This window comes from Gobio gobio, assembly GCF_949357685.1.
Source record: "Gobio gobio genome assembly, chromosome: 2".
Lineage (NCBI taxonomy): Eukaryota > Metazoa > Chordata > Actinopteri > Cypriniformes > Gobionidae > Gobio > Gobio gobio.
This window is the reverse complement of record NC_137098.1, coordinates 73197346-73212336: the sequence shown is the minus strand read 5'-3', so window position 1 is coordinate 73212336 and position 14991 is coordinate 73197346. Positions and strand designations below refer to the sequence as shown.

Below are 14991 nucleotides of genomic sequence, written 5' to 3'. Positions count from 1 at the left end.
CACATACTACATCATGACGTAGCACCAATCAAGATTGGTCTTAGTTTCATTCATGCTTCAGACGCGCAACGCTGAGGGCGTTCCCAAAAGTGTCGTTCCGACGCAGTGCGAGTTCCCTCGAAAACGGAACCCTCTAAACCTGTAAGTCAAGTCAGTTTCATTTGTATAGCAATTTTCACCATACACATTGTTTCTTCCCTTGAACATATTCCAGTGAATGCAGCAGGAATGGGCACACCCAGCCAGTCAAAACAATATTACGACTGGTATCCCAAATACGCTCTGGATATGAATCCCTCCACCTGCACGCATACAACGTTAGAAACCAACCCGTGGTGGAAGCTGGATCTGCTGAAGGTGTACACCGTGAACAGAGTGGTCATCACTAACAGACCAGACTGCTGCAGCGAGAGGATAAACGGGGCGGAGATTCGGGTTGGAAACGTTTCTTCAGATGTTTTCAGCAACCCTAGGTGAGTCTCTCTGATATATTCTTATTTACAGAGATTCTGTCCAGTTGGCTGGTAACTTTTTACATTTTTATTAAGCATATTTAAAACCAGTTCACTGTTTGCCTCCACTGTTCACTGACGATAACTCTGACTGGCTATACAGAACATCCTGTTGATATGAATCAACTTTAAAAATCTCTGTTTTTTGTGTGAATATAGAGTAAAAGTGTAATTTATTCCTGTGATCAAAGTTGAAGTAATGATGTTCAGCATCATTACTACAGTATTTACTAATGTAGTAATGATGTTCAGCATCATTACTACAGTCTTCAGTGTCATATGATCCTTCAGAAATCATTCTAATATCCTGATTTGCTGCTCAAGAAAAAAACATGATTATTATCAATGTTGAAAACCGTTGTTTTGCTGCTTAATATTAACAAACATTAAGGGGGATTGCTCCTGCCTGATCGATTGCTCCTGCTCCTGTCTCCTGTCTCCCTCCTGCTAGTGTTTGTACCTCTGTACAGTCTTGCTTTTGAATCTCTATTTTGATATATTTTCTTTGTTCTATTGCTAAATATAACTTACTCATCACCATATATTGTTTAAATATTGCCTATCACGTTAAATTTGACATAGCTAGCTTTTAATCTAAATCACCATCACACGTTAGCATTTCGCTAGCATTTCGCTAGCCTGTTAGCTTGTCATCTCTGCACCCGGGTCTCCTGTGTTCTGAGTTCATTAAACTGAATGTTTAATGGTGAGTTGGATTAGTAAATAGTGTCCAGTAAACAACTGGGGTAAATTGGATTAATCAACAAACACGGTAAGTCATGTCATCTCCTGTCATTGTCACTTGCACCGCATGCTGCATGTTCAGTATAGGCTTCTCCGCTGGCGAACAGGGCTTCACATGTGATAAATGTAAGGAGATAGTTAGGCTGACGGAGAAGATTTCAGAATTAGAAACACGTATTCATACTTTATCTGAGAGTAGTGAGGATGTAACAGCTTTAGACACTGATTTGGATGCGAATAGCTTAGTGAACTCTGTACATTCTTCGGTTCCGGCTGCAGGGCCCTCGCAGCAGGGAAACTGGATGATGGTGAGACGGCATAGTCGCGGATCTAAAAAACGCTTTTCCGTTCAGAACATCAAACAGGTTCTCCCCTCTCAGTGAAGCACCCACTGAGTATCCTGTTGAAAGTGCCCTAGTTTTTGGCGACTCTATTACACGAAACGTGAAAATAGAGACACCAGCCACCATAGTCACATGTTTACCGGGAGCCAGAGCGCCTGACATCAAAGCACATTTAAAGGTGCTGGCTAAAGCTAATCGTAAATTCTCTTAAGATTATTATTCACGTCGGCACAAATAATGTTCGACTTCGCCAGTCGGGGATCACCAAAATTAACATTAAAGAGGTGTGTGAACTCGCTAGTACGATGTCAAATGCAGTTTTTTGTTCTGGTCCGCTCCCTGTTAAAAGGAGTGATGAGATAGTTAGCAGACTATCATCACTCAATGGCTGGTTGTCTAAGTGGTGTCTGTAAAATAACATAGAGTTTCATAGACAATTGGAAAAGTTTTTGGGGCAGACCTGACCTTTTGAAGAAGGATGGCATCCATTCCATCCCTCCTGGGGTGGTTCCGCTCTTCTCTCTAGTAATTTGGCACATAGTCTTAGAGCTAACCCTTGACTCACTAGGGCTCAGGTCAGGAAGCAGACGAACTGGCTAGACCGACCGTCTGCTAGCTGTCTCACGTCACCGGAGTCAGATAAATCCCAGCACATAGAGACTCTTTCACCTAGATATTATCATATAGAGACTGTGTCTGTTCCCCGAATTAGTAAATACAAAAAAACATCAAAACCATTCAACAGTAAAAATGTAATTGATGTCCAACAAATAAACAAAATATATAATACAGATGAACAATTGATAAAGCTTGTGTTGCTGAATATTCAATCCCTTTCCCCAAAAGCGCTTATTGTTAATTATATCATTACAGATAATAATCTATATGTGCTGTGTTTGACAGAAACCTGGCAAAAACCTGATGACTACATTACTTTAAATGAGTCCACCCCCCAAGATTATTGTTATAAACATGAGCCGCATCTGAAAGGTAAAGGGGGAGGGGATGCTGTAATTTTTAATAATATATTCAGTATTACTCAGAAGTCTAGTTTCAAATATAATTCCGTCAAAGTTTCGGTGCTTTATGTAACATTATGTAGTGTACATGATAAAACCTGTTTAACATTTGTGTTAGCTACTGTATAAAGGCCACCAGGGCACAATACAGACTCTATCAAAGAATTTGCTGATTTTCTATCAGAATTAGTACTGGCCGTAGATAAAGTACTAATTGTTGGTGATTTTAATATCCATGTAGACAACGAAAAAGACACATTGGGATTAGCATTAAAAGACATTCTAAACTCGTTTGGAGTTAGGCAACACGTGTTAGGACCCACTCATCACCATAATCATACTTTAGACCTAATATTGGCTCTCTTTTTTTCTTATCAGTGCCAAAGAGACTCAAATAACTTGTTTTTTTATCATTCAGGTAAGTGTTATACATCATTATAATCTGTTAAGTTTCTTTTTTTTTGAGTACAGTCACAATAAAAACAAATTGTTGTGCTTTTTGCAAAATATAGAAATCAAACATGATGCGCAATCTGCAGCCTCTCTTTCAAAGACGTTCATAGTGACCGTAATTTGTTAATATGTGTCAGGAGTTATGATTATGAAAACCGCGTTGGTACCTTTGATTGTAATATGAGTATCAGCTGATCTCATTCATAAAAAACTCCTCTATTCTCGTCACGACAAAACAACATCCCTCAGGGCTTTTCTATGTTCAAAAGTGTGCAGATGAGGAGAAATATTGATAGATTCTCATATGTCTGTGTCAAATTTCTATACAGAGAAGCGTTATTATTTCAATCTGTTGTGTTTTCAGTTCATACTGGCAGCTGGAGGGCGCTCCGTGCACATGTAGGCCTTATAACACCCATGAAGAAGATACCATGTGACATTGACATAAGCAGCTTCCAGAAATCGCTCTAACATGCAGATAGACACGTTTGAAGATAATAAACACACAATTGCGTCATTCTCTCTGACATAAACAGCTTCCAGAAATCGCTGTAACATGCACAATTATGCAGAATATTGTAAAATTGTATATTTTCTGTCTGATTTTTTGATCCAAAACCAAATGAGATCACATAAGGTTATTTAAAACATTTGACTTGTGATATAAAGTCAGTTTGGATTAAAAACATGGTTTTAATCTCATCAATTGTTGTGTTTTAATAAAATATATATTTCCTTTGCTCTGTTGCTTTCTGTCACATAGGCCTACCTGAAGCTCATTCATTATGCAGTTAATTATGCAGCTCATTATGCAAACTTTTATGTCCTTTTGTTATCTCATTAGCTATCACGCCTCCTCGCATATTGGCTATGTGAAGAGAAACTGTCTTACAAATTGTAAATTAATATATTGTTTTATGTGAATGAGTAGGCTCAATGATTCTCACATCAGTTTAAAGAAAAAACTCACAGGAGTCAAAAGTCTTGTGAACACATATCTATTGTGTGTTTTGAGGCCTTAATTTTAAAACACTTTTTTTTTTTTTCAAAGCGTGCATAAACATTTTTCTCTCAAACATACAACCATGTACATACATGTTGCTCACATATTATGGTAGCCCAGTTTGTGCTGAATACAGTGTAATTACACTTTTGCCATTAATGTGTTTATAAGAAACTGAAAAAAAACCACAAATGTCAGCGCATGTCAAAACTTCAAAAGGGCCCCAAAAGAGCTCAGACTCCAGAGGGTAAAGAAGATTAAAGAAAATAGTCCAACGAGCACACTTGGGCCCTTAAAACAGCAGCCATTAAAATGGAGCGCAGCTGGAAGAAAACAAAACTAGAGGTCTTTCGTAATTCGTGGAAAGTGCACATGATCGCATACAGAAAGGCTGTAAAAACTGCTAGATCTGCTTATTTCTCAACTCTCTTGGAAGAAAACAAACACAACCCTAGTTATTTATTCGATACAGTAGCTAAATTAACCAAAAATAAAGCTTCAACTTCTGATGTTTGTAAACAGCACAGCAGTAATGCTTTATGAACTTCTTTATATGTAAGATTGATAATATTAGGAAGAAAATTTTAACCATGCAGCGTCTACTACAGTATCACATCAGACAGAGCATTGTAGTGTCACTGAGGAAAAATTACACTCATTCACTGCTATAGGAGAAGATGAATTGGCTAAACTCGTTAAATCATCCAAATCAACATCATGTATGCTTGACCCTGTACCAACTAGGCTATTAAAAGAGATGCTACCAGAGGTCATAGATCCTCTTCTTAACATCATTAATTCATCTTTGTCATTAGGATATGTACCGAAAACGTTTAAGTTGGCTATTATTAAACCACTTATTAAAAAAACGCAACTTGATCCTACAGACTTAGTCAATTACTGGCCAATCTCAAATCTACTCTTTCTGTCAAAAACACTTGAAAAGGCAGTGTCTTCACAATTATGTTCCTTTTTAGAAAGAAATGGTATCTGTGAGGATTTCCAGTCAGGATTTAGACCATATCATAGTACTGAGACTGCTCTCATCAGAGTTACAAATGATTTACTCTCATCATCCGATCGTGGCTGTATCTCTCTTTTAGTGTTACTCGATCTTAGCGCTGCATTCGATACTATCGACCACAACATTCTTTTGAATAGACTCGAAAATGATGTTGGAATTAGTGGAATTGCTTTGTCATGGTTTAAATCTTACTTATCTGACCGTTATCAGTTTGTAGCAGTAAATGAAGAGATGTCACACCGATCACAAGTTCAGTATGGAGTACTGCAGGGCTCAGTGCTAGGACCGTTGCTCTTCACCCTGTACATGCTACCACTGGGAGATATCATTAGGAAGCATGGCGTTAGTTTTCATTGTTATGCTGACGATACTCAGCTCTATATTTCTTCACGCCCTGAAGAAACTTACCAATTCACAAGATTAACGGAATGCATAGCTGATGTAAAACATTGGATGACCAGTAATTTCCTGCAACTCAATTCAGAAAAAAATGAATTTTTAATTATTGGACAAAAAAGCTCCACAAGTAGTAACCTAGAATACTGTCTAACACTTGATGGCTGCTCTGTCAAGTCCTTGTGGTCAGTGAGGAACCTGGGTGTGATCTTTGATACCAATCTCTCATTTGAAAGCCACGTTTCTAGCATCTGTAAAATTGCATTCTACCATCTTAAAAATATATCTAAATTACGGCACATGCTCTCAATGCAAAATGCTGAACAGTTCATGCGTTCATGACCTCAAGGTTAGATTATTGTAATGCTCTACTGGGTGGTTGCCCTGCTCGCTTAATAAACAAACTCCAGCTGGTCCAAAATGCAGCAGCTTGAGTTCTTACTAGAAACAGGAAGTATGCCCATATTAGCCCAGTTCTGTCAACACTGCACTGGCTCCCTATTAAATAGGGTTGGGTACCGAGATCCGGTTCCAATATGGCACCGGTACTTATATAACCGGTATGTACCGGACCGAATCAGAACGCAGATTTCGGTTCCTCATTTCGGTGCCACAATTCAAACGTGCTTTCGGGTGCTTTGGCTGGCACCAAGCCAGAGACACGCTCAGCGCTGGTCACATCACAACTCATGACAACTATTCAGTGTTTTCAACGACATCATGTTTATTCCAGGTTTCAGACATTTAAATGCTCATAAGTAGGCTACTAGCAAAAAACACACACTGATGTCTATGAAAGCGGCAATGACAATCCTTTCAGGCGGTTATAATTTGACTAACGTTACATGTTTTATTCACATCAGATACATGCACATTATATAGTAGCTATATCGTTTACTCTATTCTTCTTCCAGTTCACTGGTCACTTACTTTCATGTATTTTGTAAGACGAGAATGAACTCAAGTGTTGTAAATCCGACAGATCCGATTCTGAGGCGCAAACTAACATGGCGCCGCCCATTGCGCTTTATAGATCAACTAACACACATTGACTCACACATTTGAACATCAGATAGTTCGTGACACAGTTAAGAACTTTGTGAATATTTTGAATAAAAAGAAAAAACGAAATAAACCCGATACAGCTGAGCTGTCAGCGTTATTGCGGCTGCTGTGTCATGTGAGAAACATGACGCATCGTCATGGAAACATTAAGGCGATGCGTTCTAAAATATTTAGCCAGAGAAAATTATCATATTTCAAAATAAAGCTGAAGCTCGAAGCTGGTTAGTAGCAGACCGAGAATACAGACTAGGCTAACTGCTGTTATTACTGTAACTGTTATTTAGAGTTATATTAGGCTTGTTGTAGTTGGGTTAGGTGGCTATTAGGTTTTACTGTGAATTTGTAAATAAGTCAATTATAATTTGTAAATAAGTCAATTGTGTTTTGTATTTATTTATATTCATACATTTAAGTATACATTAAACTTTTAATAAATGGTTCAATTTAAATAAATAAATAAAAAGCCATTTAATGTTATCCACCTCGTTTTGTGGCCATTTAAAAAATAAAAAAAAAGTATCGGTTCAGGCACCGTTTAGGCACCGGAACCATTTTAAAAGTATCGGTTTGGCACCGCAATCGAAAAAAACCCAAACGATACCCAACCCTACTATTAAACATTGCATACATTTTAAAATCTTGCTTATTACTTACAAAGCACTAAATGGTTTAGCTCCCCAGTACTTGAGCGAGCTCTTAACATATTATACTCCATCACGTCTACTGCGGTCTCAAAATTCTGGCCAATTGATAATACAGAGAATATCGAAATCAACTGCAGGCGGTCGATCCTTTTCCTATTTAGCACCTAAACTCTGGAACAGTCTTCCTAACATTGTTCGGGAAGCAGACACACTCTGTCAGTTTAAATCTAGAATAAAAGCACATCTCTTTACTGTGGCATACACATAAAACACTTTTTCAATGAAATGATTGTTAGGCTGCATTAACTAGGTCAGCCGGAACCGGGAACACTTCCCATAACACCTGATGTACTCGTTACATCATCAGAAGAATGGCATCTACGCTAATGATAGTCTCTCTGTTTTATCCCGAGGTTTACTGCAGTCAGCCGGATCCGGGCTGTATCCAGATAAGAGGGTGGACCTGCGCCCAGACAAAACCAACACAGGACCCCGAAGTGTCTGCAGAGACCGTGTCAATTAGACTCCCCATCATCCTCAATAAACCCGTCTCCGGCGTGCTGCCTCCGATCTTTCGAATATTCCGATCTATTATGACCTCTGACCTGTAAAGTTGGCAGAATAATAATCATACGCTGTTTGTTAATTGGCCAGAGGACAACTGGCACCCCGACTGAGCCTGGTTTCTCCCAATGTTTATTTTTCTCCATTAGGTCACCTGATGGGGTTTTGGTTTCCTTGCCACTGTTGCCTCTGGCTTGGCGTGCTCAGTTGGGGACACTACATTTTTCAACTAAATATCCAAATAATTCTAATTATTAAACTCAATTAACCATATAAACTAAATTACTGATCTAATTACTGATCTAAAGCCCACACTGTCACTGAATGATAATTGAAATGAGCTGATGACATCACCGTTTTCTCCAGAATGGCTATATGGCTGAATAAAATTCTGTTGCATTATTTTCCTGTTTAACACTGTAAAGCTGCTTTGAAACAATCTGCATTGTTAAAAGCGCTATATAAATAAGGTTGATTTGACTTGACTTGCTTTGAGTGCACAGATTGGAATGTGTTCTTTGATGGAGACAGTGATCTGGACAGTATATCTGACAAGGTGACTTGTCATATCAATTACTGTGTTGAGTCTTTAATTCCTAGAAAACAAATCAAAATCTTTCCCAATAACAAGGCAGCAGGCCCTGATGGTGTTCATCCATGCACCATAAAAGTGTGTGCTGACCAGCTCTGCTCCATCCTTCATTCATTGTTTTCTTTGTCTCTGTCTTCTGCTAAGATCCCAGTTATGTGGAAAACATCTTGCCTTGTTCCTATTCCCAAAAAAGTTAAGGTGTCCAACACTCTTGCTAACCTGAGGTCTATGGCTTTGACTTCACACATTATGAAGTGTTTTGAGAGGGTTGTTGTAACGATTCACCAGTGTGAGTGCCCCTGATCACCACTAGAGGGCACTCCACTCCAGACTGTCGTTCCATCATAGTCCGGGCATAATACTTTGCCCGGACTCAGCACTCACTGTTTACACCTGTAAATGGGGGGCAGTCATGACCTAATGGTTAGAGAGTCTGACTTGCAACCTGAAGGTTACGGGTTCGAGTCTCAGGTGAATAACTAGCGCTCTCCTCCACCCTCAATACCACGACTGAGGTGAGACCCTTGAGCAAGGCACCAAACTCCCAACTGCTCCCCGGGGGCCTCAGCAATATGGCTGCCCACTGCTATGGGTGTGTGTTCATGGTGTGTGTGTTCACTACTGTGCGTGTGCACTTGGATGGGTTAAATGCAGAGCACAAATTCCAAGTATGGTTCACTATACTTGGCCACACGTCACTTCACTTTCACGTTCACTGTGTCTCATTTTCCTCATTATCTAGCCTGTTCACCCTGTCATTCATTGCGAGGTTTTGTATGTACTACTGCATCTCTGAGTGATTTTCCCTGGTTCTTGTCTCTTGGTTTTTGGAATTTTTGCCTGTTCTTTGGATTACCCATTTACCTTGTTCCCAGCCTTGTGTGTTTTGTTTGTTTGGACTGCCTGCCTGTTTTTGACCCTTTGCCTGTATTTTGGATTACGTGAGAGAGAGAGAGAGAGAGGCCCGAACGCGATGCTACGATCGAACATTGGAAACATAAGAACAATACATACTCGTCATTTTGTTCATACAGAACATCATTCAAACTGCAAAGTGTTTGCTTATATTTGTGTACACTCGCAATAAAACAAAACATTGTGCTTTTGTCAAACTGTAACCTACAACTGTCATCTAACCAAAATATCTCTCTCTCTCTCTCTCTCTCTCTCTCTCTCTCTCTCTCTCACACACACACACACACACACACACACACACACACACACACATAGATTAAAAGCAAATAATATGTATCCAACCCCATTTAAAAACAGTCTGTGGGTGTCATCTTTTGGACATTCATCATCGCATTGGTTTTCATTTCTTTCATTCACTTTGTTGTATGTGAGAGGTTGTAGTGAGCTCTGATTTTCTGGTGGAATGAAGACTAAGGTATTGAATTAAATGGGAAAACATCAGGCATGCATTGCTACCACTCTAAACGTGCTAACATACAAGGGAGGGGGCTAAATAATTGACTACGTTTTTGTTTAACCAAAAAATCCTAGCTTGCACTTTCTGTCTGTCTTCCATCAGAGTGCAGTTTTTCCTTGTCTTTCATATTTGTGTTTATTATTGTGGAATTGGCAAAGACCTGGTGGTTGTTTGTGAAAGCTACACAGACAAAATGAATAGGGCCTAGCCATAGGTTTTGAGATGTCACTTGTTGTGAATACCTTGTCTGATAGTCTGACAGTATTGTGGCATAGTACATCCTTGCTAGTTTCTGTTGCGCACGGCTAGGGGCGAATGGCCGGATGATGGGCCTATTTGGGAGAAAGTCCAGGGCTGCTTTTTAGCCCCAGTCCGTCCCTGCTTAGAAGCTCTATCAGTGAGTGATTGGTAAGGACTCACAGGGGAGAGTCTAGTTGGCACGGTCTCTGCAGACACTTCAGGGATGTGTTGGTCATGTCTAGCGCAAGTCCACCATCTGATCTGGATCCGGCTGACTACAGTAAACCTCGGGATAAACAGAGAGACTAACATTAGCGTAGATGCCATTCTTCTTATGATGTTATGAGTACATCAGGTGTTATGGGAAGTGTTCCTGGTTCCGGCTGACCTAGTTAATGCAGCCTAACAATTTAACTGATTAGAATAATATAAATTGATAATGTTCTATGTGTATGCCACAGTAAAGAGATGTGTTTTAGTCTAGATTTAAACTGACACAGTGTGTCATAATTTACAGCCTGTAGATTCATACTTACCCTGTAACTACACAAATAATTACCCCTTAATAAAAAAATTCTTACAGTATAAATAATTTGTTAATTTCCCTGGTAGTTCCCCCTTTATTCCCCAAATATTACATATTGTTCCCTTATACCCACACATACATACTTTGTAATTACACTATAGTTACAGAAAGATATGCTGTAAATTTGTTTTACTTAAGCAGTACTTTCCAGGCTGTAATCTAAAGTGTTACCGAATAATTTGTTTGTTCATCACGTTGTTCACTTTCTTTTCAACCAGTGCATGAGGAAAACACTGGTTTACAAACCTGATAAATTACTACATTAAATATAAATAAATTTCTTGTCATTATTTCACAGTATATGGTCTTTATATTCAATACAGACTGCGAACACAGATTCACAGCTCAGGTAAATTATTGTTTCACTGGACGTGACAATAATCGGTGCAGATAACACTGGTTTACAAATCTGTTAAAACGTAGTAAAGCTCCGACTGTTGATGGCATTGGTTTCTGAGGCGGCAGCACGAGAGTCCCACAGGAAACTCCCTCAATGATCACAGAATTAATTTGGACACCTACAATAAAATACAACACTAACATTGTTTCAGAATAAAGAAATACTCTACATTCCCTGCATTGTATTACATTACAATATAATAATCTAAAGATTAAACACTGAGACCATACCGATCAACTGCTAACATGAATAATGGAGCCAATATTGGTGGTTGCCTTGGTTACGAGAATGTTTGTAACATTACAAATTTCAACAATGCTGTTTCTCTGCTTCGCTCTCTTGCTAGCATGTGAAATAGTTGCACATTTCAATTGCAGCTTAGCTGCAAACAAAGAAAATAAATAGTACAAAACATCATATGGTATATAAGTTGGGGAAAATATCAAACCATATAATATACAGTATTAATTTAGAGAAAAGATGATGAAGTGAACAATCATAATTAAAACTCCCTCTATTGTCTCTCTCCAGATGTGCTGTAATTTCTAGTATTCCAGCAGGAGATTCCTACAGCTACTCGTGTAATATGATGGAGGGACAGTATGTATTTGTGGTTATTCCTGGAACTTCTAAGATTCTGACTCTCTGTGAGGTGGAAGTCTATGTGATTTATCCAGGTAATTCATAACAACCTGCTCTAAACCCTTTTCCAGGGAATTTTGACTTTTGACTCATTCCATTCAAGTGGTTTATATAGTTATAGAGTGAAGTTCTAGTCTAGAACCAGAAAGGTCTGGTAGAAATGCATTCCTAAAATGATGTAAATATTTGTACAATAAAATATTTATTGATAATGTTATTTTACAGCTAATTTGGCAATAGGAAGAAGTGTCACACAGTCATCAACCTATCCCAGTCGGATCGCTGAAAAGGCCATTGATTTCAATCCAGGGTTTTTCCCACAACCACCATTAGTGTGCTCATCAACCGCTAGTCAGACTAACCCATGGTGGAGGCTGGATCTGGGTCAGATTTACAGAGTTAGTAACGTCACCATCACTAACAGACGAGACTGCTGTCTGGAACAAATAAACGGAGCAGAGATTCACATCGGAAACTCTTTGGATAACAATGGCAACAACAATCCTGTGTGAGACCCTCTTTCAGTGGCTTAATATCCATAGAAATCCCTGATTCCTCAAGGCTGAAAACACAAGTGCAGAAAGAATAAAGTCTAAATGAAGTTTTCTCTGTCTCTCTGTAGATGTGCTGTGATTTCTAGTATTCCAGCTGGTGGTTCGTCCACCTACACCTGTAACGATATGGAGGGTCGATATGTGAACCTGATCATTCCTGGAGATTCAAGGATTCTCACTCTGTGTGAGGTGGAGGTCTATGGAGAAGGTCTGAACAAACACACTATGTTGAAATATGTCCATTTATTATTGATTTCTTTATGGATTATACTGCTCTCAGCAGTCAATAAAACACACATGGTCAACACTAAACCATGTTCACCCTCACTGCAAGTGAACCTGTATTTTACTATCATCTAAGAGAAATGATTGGAGGGAATTTTGCAACAATATTGGGGAAGATATTGAAATTAATGAAGTTTGGAGTATGATAAGGAAAATGAGAGGAAAGCAAAGAAATAGCAGCATTCCTGTCTTAGTATTGAATGACAAACTAGTAGTATCAGACAGTGAAAAAGCGGAGGTACATTTACTAAAGTGCATAGTAGTTCAAATTTGAAGATGAAATTAGGAGGTATAGGGAACATATCCTGAGGAAGAAACCTCGATTCAGAGTTTACTCTGCATGAGCTGAAGAAAGCGCTTGCAGGGGTTAAACAAACTTCACCAGGAAAAGATGATTTTTGTTATGAGATGGTAAATCATCTATCAGAGACATCATTAAGTATAATTTTAAGTCTCTTTAACCTTGCCTGTCAGCCTCCATTTTGTCAAGTGGGGCATTTTGACATACCCATAATAAAAAGGCTGCTGACAAAGCTCCTGGTCCAACCGGTGCAATAGAGCTACAGTTAGCATTAAGCTACATAACACAATATAAAGATTAAAATTACACTTCACTCAAAATGTCATTTTAGACCACCATCAAGTGTGTGTATTAGCTTCCTGTCGCGATATAATGGGGATTTCATTCATATGGTGATGTTAAAACATGTTATATTTAGCATTTTATATGGAGCTAATCGTTATAATGTAAATATCCATTATTGATATAAAATAGCCAAAATCACATGAAAAATCACACAAAAACCTTATGCCACAGTGATCGTGTGTTTATTAGATTCTTAGTTCACATGTAGAAATGTAGAATTGGTTCGTTCTTCACAGAGACAGAATGAGGAAGTAAACAGACAGAGGAGCGTCATGCAGAGGGCAGGATTGATCACGTAAGATGATTGACAGCTCTAGAGAACGAATGAGCGCATGAGGACTCATGAGATGTGATTGGAATGAGAATGAGAACTCATGGAATGAGATTTCCCCACAATGGCTGCCGAGATCTGCTTGGTTACAAACATTCTTCCAAATATCTTCCTTCACGCTCAGCAGTAGAAATAAACTCATACAGGTTTGAAACAACTTGAGTGTGAGTAAATGATGACAGAATTTAAATGTTTGGGTGAACTATTCCTTTCAGGTCCTTGTTTAAAGCAATCGTTTGTGAAGCTGAAACTGAAGTCCAGCTCGAGTCTGTCTGATGCCGCAGCGAGAGACCAGCTCCTGACGCAGGTGAGAGAGAGAGAGAGAGAGAGAGAGAGAGAGAGAGACAGAGAGAGAGAGAGAGAGAGAGAGAGAGAGACAGAGAGAGAGAGAGAGAGAGAGAGAGAGAGAGAGAGAGAGAGAGAGAGAGAGAGAGAGAGAGAGAAACACACAGAAATCTGAGCGCATTCATAGAGGTTTTAAGAGATGTGCTTGTTTCAGCTGGAATCTGTTCTGGCGGGAAGAGGGATTTCTGGCGTGAAGCTGCGCTGGACTCAACTGCCCAAACAGGAAGTGATGCGGAATGAAGCAGGGCCCGGTGAGTGTGTTCATACAAGAAACACTGGAACAAGAATGTCTGTTAATTAAAAATACACTACAAATGAAATAGGAAACAACGTCTTTATGATGTAATGAACTTTTCATTTACAGCTCGATGTGCTCAAAGAAAGAAGTGATGACGGGAAAACTTTTGGATCAGTTCTTCAAGCCATCAAGTCAAGTCTTATTTATAGAGCAAATAAAGTTTAATACAACCGTAGTTGATCCAAAGTGCTTTAGAGTACATAAAATAAATAAATCAATAAAAATAAAATAAAGAGAAACATTACATTACTTGTATATTTTCTGTTCCTCATTGTTGATCGTCATAAAGTTGTGTGTGAAATGTGACTTTCTTAAACTCTGAAGTTGCTTTTAAAGAAATTTGTATTGCATAAAGTGCTATTATTAAACTTAACCTTAATTTTTTTCAGCTATTACAAAATCATCAGTATCTGTCTGTCTCTCTCATAATATTATATATTGTCAGAGGAATGTGCAGAAATTAAAATAATTTCTTAGCTATTAGCATCTTTTGCTCTATGTTTGCAGTCTGTAACCTCCTGCATGTTTAACTTTTTTTTTTAAAGTTATTTAAATTTTCAGTCTACAGTCTACAGTGAGCAATTGTGAGCATTGATTGTCCATGGGAAGAATTTAATCAACCATGAAAGAAATCTGAATAACTACATGAATTCATGATAATCAGAGATTAGAGAGATTAAGAAGAAGAGAAACTTTAAATGACTGAGAGGAATAGAGAATACTACACACACACACACACACACACACACACACACACACACACACACACACACACACACACACACACACACACACACACACACACACACACACACACACACACACACACACACACACACACACACACACACACACACACACTTCAAGTTTGA

General features: G+C 38.7%; 1 protein-coding gene across 1 annotated transcript; it reads left to right on the top strand.

Annotated features, from left to right (window-relative positions):
- Positions 1 to 228: 228 nt before the first annotated feature.
- Positions 229 to 14376, top strand: LOC307118732 (uncharacterized protein; the record flags this gene model as incomplete). Its single annotated transcript, XM_079804471.1, has 7 exons — positions 229 to 473; positions 11550 to 11695; positions 11886 to 12168; positions 12283 to 12422; positions 13692 to 13783; positions 13976 to 14072; positions 14186 to 14376. 7 exons carry the CDS (start codon positions 229 to 231, stop codon positions 14209 to 14211), a joined length of 1029 nt encoding a protein of 342 aa, XP_079660597.1. The 3' UTR covers positions 14212 to 14376.
- Between the last annotated feature and the right edge of the window lie 615 nt (positions 14377 to 14991).